Genomic DNA, 22527 nt, shown 5'->3' on the forward strand with positions numbered 1-22527 from the left:
ACTGAGCTCCAGTTCTCAAGAGGAATTTAGATGAACAATATTTTTATCCCATTAACAAATACAAAAAATAAGTTCCCCCCCCCCCGCCATGGCCATCCTTGATTATGCTAATCTAGAGCAAAGAGCACCCTAATTTCACAGAAAGTGTTCTTCATTTTAAGGGATTATGTTTTTCTGCCAAAATCCATAGGATGTCTCAACTATTAATTCTTTTTTCTTCCCAGTGTTGATGGTTAGTAGAAAATGCATAGAATGCCCTCAGAAAAAAATTTCAAATTTCTATCCTACTGCAGTCTAAACAGACTTTCAGTGACTTACAGTGAGAATAAAACACAAAATATATAGCAATACAAAAAAGAGACCTTAACCCACTAACAACAATTAAGTGGCATCATACCCCAAGTGCCCTCCAATAAAGTTCTGTCTTCTGCTTCTTCAGAAAGGCGGATAATGTCTGAACTAAATGAACCTCCAGTGGGAAGCCATTCCAGAGGGCCAGCCCTACTACAGAAAAATAATTCTTCTGAGTTTTGACCCCCTTGTTCTCTCAAAAGTGAAGAACAACCAGCTGCTTCTCCTGACACAATCAGATTGGCTAGAGTGACTCCAGTGGAGAGATGTGATCCTGCAAGTAACTTGGGGCCAAGTCATAAAGAACTTTATAGATTAACACCAGAACTTTAAATTGTACTCAGAGGTTAATAGGGAGCCAATGCAGGGCCTGCAACACAGTTGTAACATTATCCTACCAACCAATGCCGGTGAGCAACCAGGCCATTGCATTTTCTGCCAATTAAAGCTTCCAGGTAGTCTTTAAAGGCAGTGCCATGTAGAATACATTACAGTAGTCCAAATTGGTAGTGAAGAGAGCATAAGCCACCATAGCAAAGTTCTCATGACCTAAATAAGGCTGCAACTGGCTCAGCTGAAGCTGAGCAAAGGCCCTCCTGGCCCCAGTATCTGTCAGACCCAACCCAAGAACAACAGTGAAACAGTCCAGTTGAGTAAAGTTCCTTTATTTGCTTACACCTTATAGACAGAATCTTGCCAGACTAAATCTATACTAATGTAACAAGTAGATATACCCTGGGAGAATCTAGGGAGTGGCTATCCTGAACCTCCTTCACTTCCCACACTCCCCCCGCAGACTGTATTGTCTCTTGTCTCCTTTCCCCTCCTGGAATGCACCCCCTCCTTCCTGATAGCCTTGATCTCTCACATCACCCTCCTCTTTGTAGATACATTCCATCACATTATCTAATACTTCTTTAGGGTAATGCAACCCCATCCAGAGTCTTTACTGGGACCATAGGAGAGCCCTGATGTACAGACAGTAACTTTGTCTTGCTGGAGTTCAGTTTTGGCCTGTTCTATCCCATTCAGATCCTCACAGCCTCCAGGCACTAGGAAAGAATTCAGCATGACTCTTGCAGTATCCCACCAGGGAGCAACCAACTTGCTAAACTCTATTCCCCTACCACCAACAACTGGAACCATCCACTAAGGAAGGAGTGAAACCACTAAAAAAAGGAATCCCTCCAATCCTCAACCCCTTTAGATGGTCCAGAAAGATACCATTGTCAATGGTAGTGAAGGTGGTTTGGAAGTCCAAAGGGACCAGGACAGGCATAATACCCCTGTCCAGATCCTCAGGAAAGGTGATCCATCAAGAATGTCTCTGCCCCATGACTGGGCCTGAACCCTGACTGTTAAGAATCCAGATAATACATTTAGTCTAGGGCACTCTGTAGTTGGCCCTGAGGTCTTCTGAGAACAAAGGAGGCCTCTGGGATTAGCCAACAGAGAAAGGCCACTTGGGGGTAGTTTCATCAAGGGCCTAAGGTATTGCCTCTCGCCTGTGATAAATCAGGCCCTCAACCAATTAGCTTACCAGATTGTCAGGAAAATCCCCAAGTACCATTGGAAACCAAACAGATCTATAGAGTACCTAGAGTGGGCCATCCAAATAGGTCCAGTTGTGCAGATGAAATGGGTGGCAGTCAATTGCATTTGGTTCTGAAAGTGATTTGACTGGCAAAGAGAAGATGGTAGTAACCTTCACATTCAGATCACATAATAAATGCTTTGAGGTAGAGACAAGTCTAACTTGACTGTCTACATATGTTGGAGCCAAGATTACCTTGTACAAGCCCATGGTTGCTATGGAGGCCATGAACTCCTGGGCTCGGCCCTACTGCAGGGAGGTTAAAGTCCCCCAATACCAAGACATGGAGGGTCTCCACTACCAAGCTGGTGACCAGATCAAGGAGCCCAGAGACATTAGATATCTTATCCTATATGTAGGATATGATTTGAAAGAATAAACTTAGTTTTTTCTGAAGAGAAAGATGGCATTTCATTCTAATAAATAATAGCACATAATAGTACTGTGGCATTCCTCTTATACCCCAATCTTCCCAGCAATTGAAAACTGGTTTGATAAACTAGATCTGTATTACTTCAGTATTAATATGTTTTTTGCTTTTTTTTGGTAAAATTCTGCTTTCAGGGAACTGACTCTTTTCTGGAGTAAATTACAACAAAGGGTAGAACCTTCTATACAAATATATTTGGAGAGATGCCGTCAACTCTCTGTATTAACAAAGACAGTGTACCACATTTTCTTCCTGATTAAAGTAATAAATTCTGAGGTAAGTATGTGCAAGATAATTATTTTTATCATGGTATGAAATTAAAATCTGACAATTGAAATAACATTGAATGTTGATATACCACATGAAGTTAAATAAGGCCTTATCAGATAGGAAGATGTTAGTTTCTCTTAATGTGTTAAGCATTCCTAAGGTAGGATTATTTTAAGACGTTCTTAAAATAAATTATTTCAAAAGCTGTAGCTAGGGACCTTAAGACAGCTTCAGATGTATACCACCTGCCTCTTCTGTTGAAAAAGCAGATTTGATAACTGCCTTCTATGTGGCTGTTTATACTCCTGAGTACTTTCTCAATCTATAGACTCCAATGTTTCATTGGTGAAAAGTATACTTGTTAACTGAATGTAACAGGTGGCTCATTTGGTACACCGGTGTTACTTAAACTGTATGAGATATCAGAGCAAAAGCAAGCAAAGAAACTAAAAGTTGTATTCCCAGAATCATGAGGTTACAGCACTTGCATGAATGGACTTATTCATTCCTCCCCATCCCTCTGCAGTCTCCTAGTAGTTCTTCCATTAGGCATATTTCTGTGTAGGAGTGTGGATAAAATTAAGGGAGAGGGAAGAGTAGGACTCTCCTGTTGCACAAACATATTTCCCCTTGCACTTCTCTAGACCCAATTTACCTATAGGTCTTCAAGAGTGGGATTTACAGTGGGGCAAAAAAGTATTTAGTCAGCCACCAATTGTGCAAGTTCTCCCACTTAAAAAGATGAGAGAGGCCTGTAATTTTCATCATAGGTATACCTCAACTATGAGAGACAAAATGGGGGGGGGGGGGGAATCCAGAAAATCACATTGTCTGATTTTTAAAGAATTTATTTGCAGATCATGGTGGAAAATAAGTATTTGGTCAGTATCAAAAGTTCATCTCAGTACTTTGTTATATATCCTTTGTTGGCAATGACAGAGGTCAAACATTTTCTGTAAGTCTTCACAAGGTTTTCACACACTGTTGCTGGTATTTTGACCCATTCCTCCATGCAGATCTCCTCTAGAGCTGTGATGTTTTGGGGCTGTCGCTGGGCAACACGGACTTTCAACTCCCTCCAAAGGTTTTCCATGGGGTTGAGATCTGGAGACTGGCTAGGCCACTCCAGGACCTTGAAATGCTTCTTACGAAGCCACTCCTTCGTTGCCCGGGCGGTGTGTTTGGGATCATTGTCATGCTGAAAGACCCAGCCACGTTTCATCTTCAATGCCCTTGCTGATGGAAGGAGGTGTTCACTCAAAATCTCACGATACATGGCCCCATTCATTCTTTCCTTTACACGGATCAGTCGTCCTGGTCCCTTTGCAGAAAAACAGCCCCAAAGCATGATGTTTCCACCCCCATGCTTCACAGTAGGTATGGTGTTCTCTCTCCTCCAAACACAACGAGTTGAGTTGAGACCAAACGTTCTACTTTGGTTTCATCTGACCATATGACATTCTCTCAATCCTCTTCTGGATCATCCAAATGCTCTCTAGCAAACTTCAGACGGCCCCGGACATGTACTGGCTTAAGCAGGGGGACACATCTGGCACCGCAGGATTTGAGTCCCTAGCAGCATAGTGTGTTACTGATGGTAGCCTTTGTTACTTTGGTCCCAGCTCTCTGCAGGTCATTCACTAGGTCCCCCCGTGTGGTTCTGGGATTTTTGCTCACCGTTCTTGTGATCATTTTGACCCCACAGGGTGAGATCTTGCATGGAGCCCCAGATCGAGGGAGATTATCAGTGGTCTTGTATGTCTTCCATTTTCTAATTATTGCTCCCACAGTTGATTTCTTCACACCAAGCTGCTTGCCTATTGCAGATTCAGTCTTCCCAGCCTGGTGCAGGTCTACAATTTTGTTTCTGGTGTCCTTCAACAGCTCTTTGGTCTTGGCCATAGTGGAGTTTGAAGTGTGACTGTTTGAGGTTGTGGACAGGTGTCTTTTATACTGATAACAAGGTCAAACAGGTGCCATTACTACAGGTAACGAGTGGAGGACAGAGGAGCCTCTTAAAGAAGTAGTTACAGGTCATTGTGAGACATCTTGCTTGTTTGTAGGTGACCAAATACTTATTTTCCACCATGATTTGCAAATAAATTCTTTAAAAATCAGACAATGTGATTTTCTGGATTTTTTTTCTCATTTTGTCTCTCATAGTTGAGGTATACCTATGATGAAAATTACAGGCCTCTCTCATCTTTTTAAGTGGGAGAACTTGCACAATTGGTGGCTGACTAAATACTTTTTTGCCCCACTATACCTTAATTATTTATGAATGACTATACTGATTCAAAAAGTTGATCTTTTTTCCTCCAAATGATATTGTTCAAAGTAATTATTGCATAAATTGAATATTGTTGATAGTTCAAAGACCTTGCTGAAATGCATCTTTGTTATAACAAAATTATTGTTTTACATAGAAATTAAGAATACTTCTTAGAATGAGTATGAATCACAAATAAATAAAAATCTGAAATCTAACATTCACCCCTTTGAGGTAATTAACACTGGTAACTCTTAAAGTTATAATTATTTAATGCAAAATTAATTGAAATCAAAATTCAGGTTTACTTACATTTATAAACTCAGGAACTGGCATTAAATTTACACTATGATCTGTTTCTTGCTCTACAGATTGATGCTGCTGGACTTGCAACCTGCATTGAACTTTGTGTGAAAGCATTGCGCTTGGAAGCTAGTGAGAATACAGAAGTCAAAATTTCCATTTGCAAGACAATATCTTGCTTATTGCCTGATGATTTAGAGGTTAAACGTGCTTGTCAACTAAGTGAATTTCTTCTTGAACCTACTGTGGATGCATATTATGCTGTAGAAATGTTGTATAATCAGCCTGACCAGAAATATGATGAAGAAAATCTTCCAATTCCAAATTCATTACGCTGTGAGCTTTTGCTTGTATTAAAAACTCAGTGGCCTTTTGATCCAGAATTTTGGGACTGGAAAATGCTAAAACGTCAGTGTTTAGCATTGATGGGAGAAGAGGCATCAATTGTATCTTCAATAGATGAACTGAACGACAGTGAAATGCATGAAAAGGTAGAGGACTGTCAAGATGAGAACAAAGAAACTTCAGCAAATGGGCTTTCTGGATGTTTTGATGAAGCTACAAACTTGCTCAGAGGCATTAGAGATAAGAAGCAGAAAAACAGAGAAATAAAAAAATTAAGGGAGAGGGGATTCATATCTGCTAGGTTCAGGAACTGGCAAGCATACATGCAATATTGTGTGCTGTGTGATAAGGAATTTCTTGGACATAGAATAGTCAGGCATGCGCAGAAGCACTACAAGGATGGAATTTATAGTTGCCCAATATGTGCACAAAATTTTAATTCTAAAGAAACTTTTGTTCCTCATGTAACACTACATGTTAAGAAGTCCAGTAAGGAGCGACTAGCTGCAATGAAACCACTGAGAAAACTAGGAAGGCCACCCAAAACAGCAACCACTGGTGTGAACAGAAAGAACAATACCTTAGTTAAGCAAGAACAACGTCACATAAAAAAGAACAGTCTTTATGCAGCAGACTTCATTGTTTTTAATGACAACGATGGCTCGGATGATGAAAATTATGACAAAGACAAACCTTACATTCCAGAAATAATGCCAATTCAAAAGCCATTGCCTGTCAATGAGTTTACCTGTCCTGTTACCTTGTGTAAGAAAGGCTTTAAATACTTCAAGAATTTGATCGCACATGCAAAAGGTCATAAAGATAATGAAGAAGCTAAACGCTTTCTTGAAATGCAGAGCAAAAAAGTAATTTGCCAATACTGTAGACGACATTTTGTAAGTGTTACCCACCTTAATGATCATTTACAAATGCACTGTGGCATCAAACCCTATATTTGCATTCAGATGAAATGCAAGGCTAGCTTTAACAGTTATGCTGAACTTTTGAGTCACAGAAAAGAGCACCCGGTCTTTAGGGCAAGATGCATGTTCCCCAAATGTGGGAGAGTATTTTCAGAAGCATATTTGCTTTATGATCATGAAGCTCAGCACTATAATACCTTTACCTGCAAACTTACAGGTTGTGGAAAAGTTTACCACTCACAGAATGAATTAGAAAAACATATTGAAGATCACACTAAATCTGAAAAAATACTGCAGTCTGATGGTGATAGCAATTGTTCTCAGTCTTTAGAAAATAATGAGAATACTGAAGAAGTCCATCCAGAAGAGATACTGGTGCTGCCACCTGATAGTAATGTAAATAACTGTGCCAAAGCAGAAAATTATGTCTCAGATGAGATCCAAGATGAATCACTTGAGTCTGAGAGTACAAAACTGTCAGCTAATGTACTGGAGCAGCCTGATTCAATCTCTGTTGACAACAGGGAACAATCTTTAACTAGTGCAGCAGAGACAGAATCATTAGGTCCAGCCAGCAATGTTTTGATGCCTCTTCTAGGCCAAAAAATTCGAGAGAACATGGCAAAAAAAGGAAAACTACCTGTTGTAAATACTGCAGTAGATATTGGTGTACCTACCATCCATCCGTTTTGCTCAACAGTTGAAGATACTTGCAGTGACCTTTCTGTTTTCCATGAAGGGAAGGAGGATGACTGTGTTGGTGAGTCTCAGACCATTTCTATGAATTCAGTCAAACTTGAACCTGATGTTCTTGCAACAAAAAGTCAAGAAAAAGAGAGTGGCCATATGTCTTTCAGCACGCAAAATCAATTAGAGTGTCAGAATTTACTTTCTCCAAGGCCTCAGCTTGAAGAGAGTGTTAGGACAGCTGCTAATCTCTACAATCAGCCGCTGAAGAATTTAGGAGGGATTTCACTTGCTCCTACCCAGAACAATATAGGCACTTCTTTTTTGCCCATCATGCCATTGGCAGCTCCAGTTCAGAAGTTTACTTGTCAGGTTGAAGGCTGTACGCGAATCTACAATTCTTCTCAGAGCATTGGAAAACACATGAAGACAGCACATCCTGATCAATATGCTGCATTTAAAATGCAGTGCAAGAATAAGAAAAGTAAAAAAATAAGTTTGCAAAACCTGCCAAATGATAGCAAGCCAGTTTATTTTTTATCATCACAAGTGTCTACTCCTGCTAGCGATGCATTTCCTCAACAAACCAAAACCAGCTTAAATCCTACTTGTACAAGTCAGCTGCAGCAACTATCAAATGTTCTTTTCCCAACACGTTTGGAAAATGCAACTAATTCGTTATTACCAATTGTGGAAAATGTTGGTCTCTCTTCCCATATTAAAAGTGAATCAGAAAATGCATTAAGCTCTCAGTTGGGAAGTATGTCCAGTGCAACTTTACCTTCACAGTTGGATGATTTAGAAAAGCCGGTTATGCCTCTGAACATCGACAGTGGTTCTGATCCTTTTCTTCCTTTACCTGCAGAAAATGGGCTGATTTCTCTTTTTCCTTCCCCAGCTCACAATAGTCCAAGTTCTGTCTTCTCACAAATGGAGAATACCAATCATTTTTCCTCCCAACTAGAAGGAAATACAAATTCTTTTTCAAAAGAGGAAAGTGTTGACATACTGTTTCCTTCACAAATAAATAATGAAAGTAACTTTGGTGAAACCGCTCCACAGCCTCTTATATCAGAAAAAACAAAAAAGGATCGTAGGCGAGGTACAGATGGAAAAGACAAAAAGCCAAAGCATAATAAGCGGGCAAAATGGCCAGCAATTATCAGGGATGGCAAATTTATTTGTAGTAGATGTTACAGGGTTTTTTCCAATCCTAGATCACTTGGTGGTCATCTGTCCAAACGATCCTATTGTAAACCTTTGGATGAATCTGAAATTTCTCCTGAAGCTCTACAGCTTAATGGACAATCCTCCCTACTTGCAAGTATGATTCTTTCTTCAAATGCTTTAAACTTACAGCAGCAGCAGGAATCAACTTATAATCCAGATGCATGTTTTAAGGAACCATCATTTCTGCAGCTGCTTGCTAATGAAAATCGGTCAGCTGCCATTTTGCAGAACTTGTTTCCACGGACCAATATGACAAATTTTAATCCAAGTGAAAATGAGGAAGGAAATGAAATTATCAAACAGGCCTTGGAAACTGCAGGAATTCCAAGTACTTTTGATTCTACAGATACATTACCACATATAATTACAACCAGTTGCGTTACTGGTACTACACAAATAAATACAGCAGTTTTGCCAAATCCAGGCATATCACCTTCATTACCAACAATTTGCAACCCAGCTACCTTGCTCACAGACCAAAACAGAACACTTAACACCAAAATTTCGTCAGAAGAATGCAACAGTTTACCTGTGTTTTCAGATGATTTAATACTTAAGACTATTGAAAATGGCTTGTGCCCCCATCTGGTTTCTAATTCTCCTACCACAACACATAATTTGGGAAACAATGTTCCACGTGTTTCAGTCATAAGTAGCATCAAAAATTCAGAAGTGTGTAACTTGAGTAAAAAAGGGAATGGTGGTTCAAAGAAAAAGAAGAAAACAGTTTCTTTGGTTGTACCTCACATTTCACAAAAGTTGGTGGTTAATGATTTGGCAGGTTTAGGGCTTATCACTAGAAATGTTGAAGGGAGTATGCAAGCAACAGCAGAAAATTTTCAGTCAAATGTATTGGCAAATTGTGAAACTCAAGTGTTAATGGAAAATTTTACACAGAAATTAAGTAATGTTGACAGTGAACTAACAGCAGATATCAAAGAAAACTTAAAGACTAGTGGAGAAAATCATGTAGAAATAGTTCCTTTGTCATTGAAAAATGAAAATGGTGATTCTCAGGTTACTCTGGGATCTTGCATTCCAGAAAAGTCCAATTTTGAGATTTCAAATGATAACATTGTTCAGAATTTTGAGAAAACTCTGGAAATAATTAAAACAGCTATGAATTCTCAGAAGATTGAAGTTAAAAGTGAAATCCAAGAGATATCCATTGAATCAATACGGAGCCCACAAAACAATACTGCTCAGTGTGTTTTTGAAAACCCTGCACAACTCCCTAAACCTGATTCTACTCAATGCATAAAACATACCCAGAATGTCACCATTGCTAAAACTAATCAGTCTGAAGCATCTCACAAAGATGATATTCAACTTATGGAAATTTTAGAAGGCTTGGAAAAGCTGAATTTAGAAAGTGGAACATCAAATCAAATACTCGATAGTATAACTCATTGTCTTCCAGCAGATACGTTAATGCCGCAAGTCCTTATTCCAGGTGTAACAACTGAGACCACATCTCTTGTCCAGATGTCTTCAGAAACACATCCTATGTTTAGTGAAAAGGTCCATAAGCCATTTATGTGCCAGGCTCCAGGCTGTAATTATAGTGCCATGACAAAGGATGCATTATTTAAACACTACAGCAAAATACATCAGTACACTGCAGAAATGATTCTTGAAATTAAGAAACACCAGTTAAAATATGCTCCATTTAAATGTGTTGTTGCTAACTGTCCAAAAACATTTACAAGAAATTCTAACCTCCGGGCGCACTGTCAGCTGGTACATCATTTTACAACAGATGAAATGGTAAAATTAAAGCTAAAAAGGCCTTATGGACGACGATCCCAAAACAAAACCATAAATGTTACACCAAGACCTAATGAACTAAAAAACATGCCGTATGTGTTAATAGAAGGTAAAAGAGAATTACAGTTGACTAAGGAACTTGATCTAAAAGAAGAAACGGTCATAGAATCTATGAAGGTTCCAGAAAGATTGATACCAGAAGCAGTAATACCAGAAAATACTCCTGATATCACAGAAAAATTAGAAAAACCTTCCCCAATAGCTCCGGTTCCTCTAGAAGTTCATAATATACCCATACTTAATAATAGTCAATTACAACCTAAATTACGTAAGATCAGAAGACATAGGAAAGAAGAAGAAAGAAAACATAAAAAGCCAATTCCCAAACCTTTGGAGATGCCAACTAGTTATAATCCATATAGACCTTACCGGTGTGTGCATCAAGGTTGTTTTGCAGCTTTTACAATACAACAGAATTTGATTCTGCACTATCAAGCTGTACATAAATCTGATCTACCATCATTCTCTTTGGAGGCAGAAGAAGAAAGTGAACCAAGTAAAGATGATGAAGCTGGTAAGGAAGAAGAGAGTGATGCAACTGAAACTGTGAAGGAATTCAGATGTGAAGTGAGAAATTGCTCTAGGATATTTCAAGAAGTGACTAGTCTTATTCAGCATTATATGAAGCTTCATGAGATGGCTCCTGAAGAAATTGGTAGTATGAAGTCAGCCTTGGATGTTGGAAAATTCCCCTGTGATCAGTCTGAATGTAAATCATCATTTACAACGTATGTTAATTATGTGATTCATCTTGAGACAGATCATGACATAAAAATAAAGCAGAGCAAAACAGAAGATTGCATGTATAAATGTGATTGTGAAGGTTGCGACCGTATTTATGCAACAAGGTCTAATCTTCTACGGCACATTTTTAATAAGCATAATGATAGGCATAAAGATCATTTAATAAGACCTAGGCGATTCCTGACGCCAGGTCAGGAAAATATTTCAATTAAAGCTAATCAGGAGAAAACCATGAAAATTAAACATAAAGCATTAAAATACAGAGCAGGAAAAAATGGAAACAAAATGTCAATTAGAGCCAAGCGAAAGAGAGCAGTGACCGTAGAAGACAAAACACCCAAACTAGGGCCGATTGATGAAAATCAAGCATATTCTTTGAAATGTGGAAAGTATATTTATTCAATAAAGACAAAGGGTGACGCTTTATCCGAATGCAGTAACAAATTTATTGTACAGTACCCATGTATGATAAAAGGCTGCTCATCGGTTGTCACGAGTGAGAATAACGTAATTCGGCACTACAAATGTCACAAGTTATCTAAAGCGTTTACTTTACAACATCGGGATGCCTTAATTGTCTCCAGCGAGCGTTCGGAGCCTTCAGGAAAAGACGTGGTGTCTTTGCCCAGTGAAGCCCTGGAGAACCAGGCTTGTGGGGTGCCCGACACGGGCGAGGGCTTGGGACCCTCTCCGCTGGGGCTGCGGAAGGAGGCAGAGAAGACTGAGAAGGACGAGGTGGATGAGCTTGCCGAGTTGTTCGTTACCAAGCTTATTAACGAGGATCTTGCAAGTTCAGAAAACCAGCCGAAGGGCTCTTCCGACGTAAATAGCGGCCGTCAGGAAGCTAGCGCTTCTCTTTCAGAAAAGCAAGGCATAAACGGTCATTCTAAAAGAGTAAACAAAGAGAAAAATACCTCCCAAAGTAAAAAGAGAAAAGTTGAAAAGCAGGAAGAAATCCTGGCTGTTGAATTAAGCAGTGTGCACAGAGAGGAAGAAAGCGCTGTGGCTATCCAGACTGTCGAAGAACAGTCTTCAGCTTTTGACTGGAGTTCATTTAAGCCTATGGGATTCGAAGTATCTTTCCTCAAGTTCCTTGAAGAATCTGCAGTGAAGCAGAAGAAAAACACAGAAAGGGGGGGTTGTAATAATTGTGGGACCAGGAAAGGCTCTCATTCTAACTCAAGAAAGCCTAACGAAAAGAACCCTGTTGTGAGAACACGATCGTGTTCAGAAAGTGAAACTCGTGTGCAGTTTGCTAATCCATCACAATTTCAGTGTAGCGGTACTGTAAAAATAGTTTTAGATAAGACTTTTAAAGATTGCACTGAGCGTGTATTGAAGCAGCTTCAGGAAATGAAACCTATTGTCAGTCTGATAAGACTTGATGGACATTGGGAAGCAAAACTAGAGGTTACAAAATAATCAGGTAATATGAGCGGACTCCTTGTTCTGATCATTAATGTATATCTGTACTGCATTTTTTTTATTTTGAGTAGGAAGCCATTGAGCATGATGCTATTTCTTAAGGGGTTTTTTTGTTGTTGGTTTTGTTTCGTTTGAAGTGATTTAACCTAGCAAGTTCATGACAGTTGTCATGTAAATTTATTTTTTATCCCTATGGGACTTGGAACAGAATCATTGTTTCAGTTTTGTAAATAATTGATCAAAACCTCAATTTTTTATCAAATGTTGTCCTTTTCCATGACTGAAATCTTTGTGAATTGTCTGTGGTATCTTTCGCCGGGTCACTGCTCATATATAACAGTACTTTTTATTTGTAGATACATTTTTGTATATATTTATTATTGTAAATCATTTGCTGCAAATGGCAGTCTGTAAGTCTGAAATATTAAATGACACATTTATATTCAGAATTTTAATTTGTAACTAAGTGATCCAGTTTTTAAAATGTTCTTTTAAACTTAAATCTTTTTGAAGTAAAAACTAGGTAAGTTTACCATATCCAATTTATTTTGCCTAAATTGTGTGTATAGGAGAGAAGGTGATCAGATCACACTTAAATGGTTAAAATACATACTGACACAGTTGTATTTGTAACTGCAAATGTCCAATATTATTGGATAGTATTCATATGTAGCTAACTCAAAAAGTTTTCCTACAACTGCATATGCATTGCTTTTAATCAGATTGAAAACTTCCACTTCCATAATATGATGGAAATGTAAATTTTAAATAGTTTGCTGGCAGTGAAAATTTAAACACCATTTGGTATTAAACAATCCATCGTGAATGTGCTAGAAAATTAGTAGTGTGGAGCAGTGTATATATTTGAGGTGGTGATTTGTGAAGTAGCCCAGTATTGCCTTAAATAAAATCACATTTCATTTCTGGTTTTATACATTTTATCTTACAAAAGTCCTTTTTCTTTTGAAAATTTTGATTGGTGTATAGAGTAACTTCTATAGCACTGCTTTGCAAACAGTGCTTTTCTAAAGAATGAATTTTGGAACTAATTTTGATTTACCACCTTTATATCTATTTGTAATATGTGTTCACAGTAGCATTAAAATGTAAAAGTGCTATTCAAACAGAAGATCTTCTGAAGAGATGAGACAGTTTCCTTATTCCCAGTTGCAAATGGAACTAAATTTCTTCTTGCCTGCTATGTATACATTGAAATAATTGTGACTACTAATGTACTAGCTAATAACTTCACAGAGCACGATGTGTATTGGACCAGAAAAGCCTTGGTTAGAGTTGCTAGTCCCTCCCTCAATCTGCTGTATGCTGGACATATTTTTATGGAATTGAAAGATTGAAACTCTTGGAGTCTTCTTTCCCAGAATCACAAGAGAAAGAAATATAAAATTGTTGCCCATCCGCTGGAAGTCGGAATGATTGTATAGCCTATCTTCTTCCTTACTCCAGAGTGTATCAGAACAGAAGAAAGCCTTATAAATGTTCCTATACTTAGTTCTACCCATGCTTTTTTTTCCCTGCCTTGAGTCAGTATTAAATCCTGGTGAATACTTGGACAAGTTCCTGCAGGTTTCTTGGCAAGATTTTCAGAAGTGGTTTGCCCTTGCCTTCTTCCTAGGGCTGGGAGAGAGGGACTGGCCCAAGGTCACCCTGTTGGTTTCGTGCCTAAGGCAGGACTAGAACTCATGGCCTCCTGGTTTCTAATACAGCACATTTAACCATTATACCAAGCTGGCTCTCTGTACCCATGCGTAGAGCAGTAAAAATTGCAGTTCAGCCTCAGGAATGTCTCTGCTTTCATGTATCCATCTATGAATATAATTAGTATGATTTCCTTTTCGTATGAAAATACATGCCTGATACAAATGGGGAAGAAAAAAATCTGTGTTATGTAATATCAAATGGATATGAAAGCTTGAAGGAAGAAAAAAATAAGGCTACGTTATCTTTCAGGTTTCTCATTTTAAATATCTTAAACTTTGCTTATTTGAACATTTGAATGTAAACACTAACTATTGACAAATTGCTTCTTTTCAACATCTGCTAAGTAATATTTGTGCCCTTTCACTTAACTGTGTAAGCCAGCCACAGAAGAACCTTACGTAGTTGTGAAGCACTCCTTACTGTTACTTAATCAGAATGCTTAATGCCACTCTTTGAGTTCCTCTATAGGTTCATATATTGTGCATTCCCTCCACTACCACCCCCCCAATTATCAGCCTTTTTGTGTTGTGCATCATCTAAAGTTGCAGTTGCAGGTAGGTGAGGGTAGGCAATGGCTAAGCATGCTTCCGTGCCATTGGTGAATGACAAGTAGGCCTTCCTGGAAACATTCCTCCCTTTCGATAGCGGTGCAAATGTAGAATTCAATGAGTTTATAACTATTTTTTTAAAAAATATACTGCTCTGTTTTTTTCCTGAGTTATGAGTTCCTTTCAGCAGTTTATTAACCTCTTTCTGTCTAGCATCTACGGTTACTCAATAAAAAGCCCTCTGTTTTTTAAAAAAAAAATTAGCGTGAAGACTCTCATAGCACTTAGCATGTTAATCACTATCAGGGACCTAGAAGGAAATTAAATGTAGAAGGAGTGGGAGGATAATACTGTATTGGCAATCAGTTTCTCCTATTTTGTACCCCAACAGTTTACAGCATCTAGATCAATACAATGAAATGCCTGCACAAAAGGTTTCAAATAATAGAAGATGTTCTAAGAGGAGGATCTGGAGCTGGTTTTAGTATATTGTAAAAATCATCATAGCATACAAATAAGTCATCTAAGAATTTTCAGTAACACTGAGTTGTTAACAATCCCTCAGCCAAAATGTTTTGTTTACTTGTTTCCCATTGGAAGTAGTATCTTGCACAAAGCCTAATTCTTAAATGTGCTTTTACATAACATCCCCCCCCCTGTTACTCTTGCATTTTTTAATATTTATTGTGAAGAAATTACAGCCTGCCTCTGCACTCTGCATGCCTCATGAAAAACAGATTTGGAAATACAGTTTATCTCTTTGGGTAAAGGCTGATTTCCAACACATGCCAGACACTCTAGAGGGGTAGACAGGACAGATCTCTGAATCAGGATTTTTTGAGTACTAAAATACCCTATACATATGTCCATTCAGCATTCATGTGATAAATGAACATCTCATCTCAGTGTTCATAAATACCATAAAAGAAGTCTATAAAGGAAATTATCTGAAATATAGCACGTCTTAAGGTTCATCTGTTTGCTGCTTACATTTATACAAGAAGCACACCAGAATATTGCACATATAACATGAATATGTGCTGTTGTTTTTACATAACAGCAATAGCTTCTGCAGTTTTAGTTTTCCTGGAATTTAATAGTAAAGAGGAATTCAGTGCAAAAGCCGTACTTGAGCAAATGGCAAGAAAAATTCAAGTCCACACCTATAAATATGAAAATATACATGTAAAAAGAAGAGGGGGTGTTATTTCCAAAAAGTACAGTTTTGGCCCTCCAAATAGAATCTGCTCAGGTGTAGTTCAGGTCTTGGGAATAGAGATAGTACCAGTTTCTTGCTCAGCAAGGAATTGGCTCTTTAGGGACTATGTTTGGGGTGCTTTCATACTGTAATTCTGGAAGAATTCAGAGTTCAGCAAGAATGAAGGAGCGTGGAATAGTGGGGAAGAAAATACTACATTTCCTAAGCTAATTTACAACCTGTTGCCTAAATTGATAGTGATGACAGTGGGTTAGAAAAGCAACTAAGTTGCTACGGTAAAAACGAATTGGCAACTTGACCCCAACTTGCCATTGAAGAATACTGGGTTTTCTCCTACATATGCTGAGTTGTCCATTCAGAAAAATAGGAGGGATCACTGACTTTGCTGTTAGACAACTTTCAACAAAGGAGACCATGGCTTTAAGACATAGGGGGACTGAAAAATTTAACAAAGTATAAAAACATAAGCTGTTTTCATAAATCTTCCATGATTGCAGTTCCACTGAGTAACCTAGATGGAGAAAGGATACTTTGTGTACCCTTTACTTTCCCAGCTGCTTTTTCTTCTTTTCCTCCAGCTAGAGATCCAGATCTCTGTCTGTAGTTATTCTGTTGTAAGGAAGAAAACAAGATTATACAACATGTGTGCAGAGTGGAGTAGCTATTGATTGAGAAAACAACATAAAACCAGTCCCGTAGGTCCATTAGAAAGATGTCAAAATCCATAGCCCTTGATGGGAGCCAATACTAAAAAAAAATAACCAGGTTTTTAACTTCTCCAGAATATCTCATCAAGCTGCACCTGAGGCATTTAAAAAAAAAAAAAAAAGCACATGTCAAAAGCTGAGGTAACCCTACCTGGACCTAGTCTAAGGCCTGCAGATGCATAATAATATTAAGTTTATTTAGATGTATGATCCATTGAGAATTACAGCCTTTTAGAGGTTAAAAGGTAAAATCTTAAAGCAGACTGTACTGGTGATTGAGCTCAACTAATTGTGCAGATTTAGCTATAGAAACGGGTGGGGGGGGGGATTCTTTGCTTTACAAAGCAGCTTCAAATGGGTCCTTCACTTGAAGCATTGCTGAAACAAGCACCGCATTGAAGATTTGGAGCATTCTAATAACTGTCAAACAAAAGAAAATAACAGTGCACTAACCCTCGCAATAATAACATGCTTTGTCACTAAGATCAAGCATTACTTAAATATAAAAATGTAGAGATGGCCTGGGGAAAGAATGAGTGAATTGTTAAGGGAGGAGAAATGGCAATTGATTCCTGAGAAAGTAGAAAGAAAGAAACTCAAAATAACTCTGCCTTGGGTTTTTTTTTTTTTTTTGGTATAAGGTGGGGCTAAGTGTTTAGCCATTGATGGAGTTAAAGATGGTGGGGGCAAATGGAACATTCAATGATGCAGATTAATCCTGGTTAGCAAGACCTAGGTGGTTGCTTTCAGGTTTAACAATACTTTCACAGGGAGGAGCTTGGGGTGCTGGAAGATCTAATTTTTGTTGATGTAGATAATTATAGCCTGTATTCCAGAGTCAGCTTCTTAGATGGCACATATCTGACACAAGTTGCCCCTGCAAAAATGTTACACATATGGAGGGGAAAAGTACACAGAAGTAATTCATAAGGTATGTTACAGATCTTTGGAATGGAACTAGTTTAGGAATACCTCTTTAATACATGAGGTTTATGAGTTGGGATTGTATCCAATGCTTCTGTGCATAGAATGATCGTTCCCCTAGCTTCTTGATTTCTATAACCCCTGCTCTCCCAAGAACCCTTCAAATTGTGGTAGAATGATAGATTCCACTATCCAAAATGAACCACAACGGAGGGAGGGAGGGAGGGAGGGAGGGAGGGAGGGAGGGAGGGAGGAAGGAAGGAAGGAAGGAAGGAAGGAAGGAAGGAAGGAAGGAAGGAAGGAAGGAAGGAAGGATTTAGTCCAGTGATTCTCAACCTTTTTGAAGCTGCCGCCCCCCTAAGGAGCGGAAAATTTTTCAACGCCACCCTTTGTGAAAATCCTGTAATTTAGGGTATGGGGGTGGGGGAGTTACTGAATTATAAAAGGCAAAAATTTTAAGCAATTTTTTTCAGTAGACTTACACATCAAATTTGTTCGATTTAACTCAATACTTTTGCCCTGGAAGGTAATTGCACTCCTTTTATTAAAATTAAAATGACTAATGCAAAAAAAATGAAGTGAACGAAAAGCAACTCAAGAAACACGGGTCAAATCAAACATTCATATTGAAAGGACGCTCAACGCACACACTGCGATTAATCGCGCGGGAAGACAGCTGATGCACGCGCTGTGCTGGTTGGGATCGGAGAAGAATCGTAGTGTCGAGTTCTTCAAGGTCATCCTACCTAGAATACAAATTCGTCTCACCATTCTTAAAAGTGTGTGAGGGCAGCCGTTGCATAAGTTCGTTTTATTGCTGGTACAAATGGTGTAAACCGGATAATCGATTTAATAAATTTTGGGGGGAGTTTTAAAATTAAGTTCAAATGCCAAAACATGCTCATTGCCCCTCTACCGCCCAAAACATGCCCACCGCCCCCCTACCGCCCAAAACAAGTTCACTGCCCCTCAGTATCCTCCCACCGCCCCCCGGGGGGCGGTACCGCCCCCGTTGAGAACCAATGATTTAGTCAACTTATTAGCTGCTTCAATCACTGAAGCAAGTCTAGATGGGCTGCTGAGGGAGAATTGGGGGGAAATAAGTTGGCATGAGTTGGTGTTTGTGCAACAACTAGATACAATGCTGTGTTGGCATAGAAATCACTGTTTAAGATGCATTATTTGTTTCAACAAAACATCAAATTGATGTAAACATGGCAAACTGTAAATGTAAAGGTAACCCCAAAATTTGGGGAAGCCTGGCATTTCAGGTTGCTTAACTAATTACCGTGTTGTATGTATTAGATTTGTTTCTGTGAAGGACATGTCATGAGAACTTTATATTTGTCTTATATTAAAAAAGAGAAATTGGATTTAATATTTTAGCCAGAACAGCCTTGGAAAAGTAATCTTTTCCTCTGCTCCTTGACATTTATCATATTATAGCATTAGAAGAGCCATTTTTCCACTATTGGTTAATGTGTCCTTGGGTATGCCACTTCTAGCTCAGCTTCATACTCCATAGTAACATGCTTTAGATCACGTCAAACAGCAGTTAATAGCAGCTGCTGAAATGCCCTCCCCTCCTTATCAACACCCCAGTGTATGCTAAGAATTCTAATGCTAATTAGAATTCTAGCATGCTAATTCTGACCTATGAATTATAAGGCTGCCTTACATACTAAGGCCTGTATAGATTAATTTCATTGTGCTATAATTGGCAGCACCTAATCAACCATGGCTGGTCTTGAAAAGTTATACAGTCAGAATTCATCATGACTTGGAGAGGAAACCATCAGGAAAGCCCTGGGCTCAAGGTGAGACTGGAAAGTCAGGAAAAAAAAATTTGGCAAGAACAAACGGCACTTTCATCTGGTTACCAAGAAAACAAAACGGACATGTCCTTTAAATAACCAGATAGTCTTCCTGGTAGGGACATCGGATCAAGATTTTTCTCCATTGTAACTAAATCCCTGTAATGCTTGGAAGGGGGAATCTATGGCCCTTCCAGATGTTGAACTACTAAAAACGCTTTCCCAGTATAATGTGACTAAGCCCCCACCCCTTTTCCTTGATCCCTCAGTTGATGCCAATTTCACCCGTTCCTGAATCAGGAGGGTCTCCAGACTAATCACCGCACAGTTGGGCTACTGCAGTGTGCTGTACGTGGGGCTGCTCTTGAAGACCACATGGAAGCTACAGGTGGTCCAGAGTTCAGCAGCACAAGTAGTGATGGGCCTGCCTCAGTATGCCCGCAAATCACCGCTGCTCAGCAAGCTGCATTGGTTGCCAGTGAACTTCTGGGTGCAATTCAAGGTGCTGGTTATCACCTATAAAACCAGGTTTCTGTGATGGACTGGAATGGAGGAAGGGGGGTGAAAATGGTGCTCTCCTCTCCAGAGCAACACTCTGGAGATAAGCTGAGAAAGCTGGCGCATCCCTAAACATTCCAGAAGATAGTAGAGAGTTGTGCCTGGGAACTGCTGGTCAGTCTGAGAAGATTTCCGTAAACAGGTGCTGGCAAATAAACCTTGCTGATTGAACCTGCATGGTCTCCAGGAGTTCTTTGGGCGAGGCCTGACAGTTTCTGCCTGTCCAGTAAGATTGGGCAGAATTGGTGTGTTTCATCTTATCAATGAAGCTATGTCAGGGACCCAGAAGTAATGCTTTTCTGTTCTGACACCTGCCCTCTGGAGCATCCTACCCCCAGAAATCCATATGGCTCCCACCCCAACATTGTTCTGTCAGTCTTTTAGAATCTGGCTGCTTTTCCAGGTGTTGGGATAGGGTGGCTGCTGAGCTCCTGCCTGGTGTGTTTTTTGTAGCTTGTCTTGTCTGGACATACAGTACTGTGATGGAATGGACTTATGAAGGCCAGGCTCAGAAAGATAAGTGTTCTTAGCCCCCAACAGGAGCGTGTGAAGTTCAAGAAGATGAGGCTGGCACCTCCCTAAGGAATTCACGGTGTTGTGGCTGGCTGGCTTGGGAACTAGGGTTCAGTCTGGGGAGATTTTCTGTCTGGAGGTTGTAGCTAATAAACGCAACAGAACTGTATTTCCATTGTCTCTTGGAGTTCTTTGGGCTGAACCTGACAAGTACTGTGCAAAAGTTTTAGGCAGGTGTGAAAAAATACTGTAAAGTAAGAATGCTTTCAAATATATATATTGTAATTGTTTATGTTTATCAATTTACAAAATGCAAAGTGAGCAAACAGAAGAAAAATCTAAATCAAATCAATATTTGGTGTGACTACCCTTTGGCTTCAAACCAGCATCAGTTCTTACACTTGAACACTTTGTACACTTGCACAAAATCAGGGATCTTGTAGGATCAGAGTCAGGTGTATGATTAACCAATTATACCAAGCAGGTGCTAATGATCATCAATTTCATATGTAGGTTGAAACACAGTCATTAACTGAAACAGAAACAGCCATGTAGGAGGCTTAAAACTGGGTGAAGAACAGCCAAACTCTGCTATTAAGGTGAGGTTGTGGAAGACAGTTTCAGGTCACAGGCCATACACCACGGCAAAACTGAGCACAGCAACAAGACACAACGTAGTTATATTGCATCAGCAAGGTGTCTCCCAGGCAAAAATTTCAAAGCAGACTGGGGTTTCAAGATGTGCTGTTCAGGCTCTTTTGAAGACGCACAAAGAAATGGGCAGCGTTGAGGACCATAGACGCAGTGGTCGGCCAAGGAAACTTAATGCAGCAGATGGAAGACACATCATGCTTACTTCCCTTCAACATCGGAAGATGTCCAGCTGTGCCATCAGCACAGAACTGGTGGAAACCAGTGGGACCCAGGTACACCCATCTACTGTCTGGAGAAGTCTGGCCAGAAGTGGTCTTCATGGAAGAATTGGGCCAAAAAGGCATACCTCTGACATGGAAACAAGGCTAAATGACTCAACTATGCATGAAAACATAGGAACTGGGGTGCAGAAAAATGGCAGCAGGTGCTCTGGACTGATGAGTCAAAATTTGAAAGATTTGGCTGTAGCAGGAGGCAGTTTGTTTGCCAAAGGGCTAGAGAGCAGTACAATAATGAGTGTCTGCAGGCAACAGTGAAGCATGGTGGAGGTTCCTTGCAAGTTTGGGGCTGCATTTCTGCAAATGGAGTTGGAGATTTGGTCAGGATCAAAGGTGTCCTCAATGCTGAGAAATATAGGGAGATGCTTATCCATCATCCCATACCATCAGGGAGTCGTGTGATTGGCCCCAAATTTATTCTGCAGCAGGACAGCAACCCCAAACATACAGCCAATGTCATTAAGAACTATCTTCAGCGTCAAGAAGAACAAGGAGTCCTGGAAGTGATGGTTTGGCCCCCACAGAGCCCTGATCTCAACATCATCGAGTCTGTCTGGGATTACATGAAGAGACAGAAGGATTTGAGGCAGCCTGCATCCACAGGAGATCTGTGGTTAGTTCTCCAAGATGTTTGGAACAACCTACCTGCCGAGTTCCTTCAAAAACTGTGTGCAAGTGTACCTAGAAGAATTGATGCTGTTTTGAAGGCAAAGGTGGTCACCCCAAATATTGATTTGATTTGGCTTTTTCTTCTGTTCGCTCCACTTTGCATTTTGTAAATTGATAAACATAAACAATTACAATATATATTTTTGAAAGCATTCTTACTTTACAGCATTTTTTCACACCTGCCTAAAACTTTTGCACAGTACTGTATATGAATTCTTTTCTTTATCTTTGTTTTTCTACTCTTTTAAAATGTAAGTTACCCAAAGTCACTCTGGAGTTGGGCAGCCTTTAAATCAAATAAATGAATAACACACACATGCATCAGTAAAGCCAAGATAGGGTGAGGAAGTTACAATTACTTACAAGGACAAAAGACAGGAAAGAACGCGCACACACTTGTACACTACTTTAGAATTATACACAAGGGAAGAACTAATTAATAATTCACATTAGAAATAAATGACTGCAGGTGGAAGACTAAGTAAAAACTAATACAGTTGAAAGCATCTTTAAACAAGATAAAATG

The 22527-nt window shown here is 39.4% G+C and overlaps 1 protein-coding gene across 1 annotated transcript in view; it reads left to right on the forward strand.

Moving 5' to 3' along the window:
- ZNF292 (zinc finger protein 292) overlaps positions 1-14899 on the forward strand; it is a 36055-nt gene extending 21156 nt beyond the window's left edge. The window contains exons 7-8 of the mRNA XM_007442470.4: positions 2510-2651; positions 5286-14899. Of these exons, the coding sequence (XP_007442532.2) occupies positions 2510-2651; positions 5286-12395 (7252 nt within the window). The 3' untranslated portion in view covers positions 12396-14899. The remainder of the gene's footprint in view (positions 1-2509; positions 2652-5285) is intronic.
- The last annotated feature ends 7628 nt before the right edge of the window (positions 14900-22527 follow it).

The sequence above is a fragment of the Python bivittatus genome, unplaced genomic scaffold (genome assembly GCF_059951505.1).
Source record: "Python bivittatus isolate LINGU-HERP-01145 unplaced genomic scaffold, Pbiv_v1 ctg000020_np1212, whole genome shotgun sequence".
NCBI classification, from domain to species: domain Eukaryota; kingdom Metazoa; phylum Chordata; class Lepidosauria; order Squamata; family Pythonidae; genus Python; species Python bivittatus.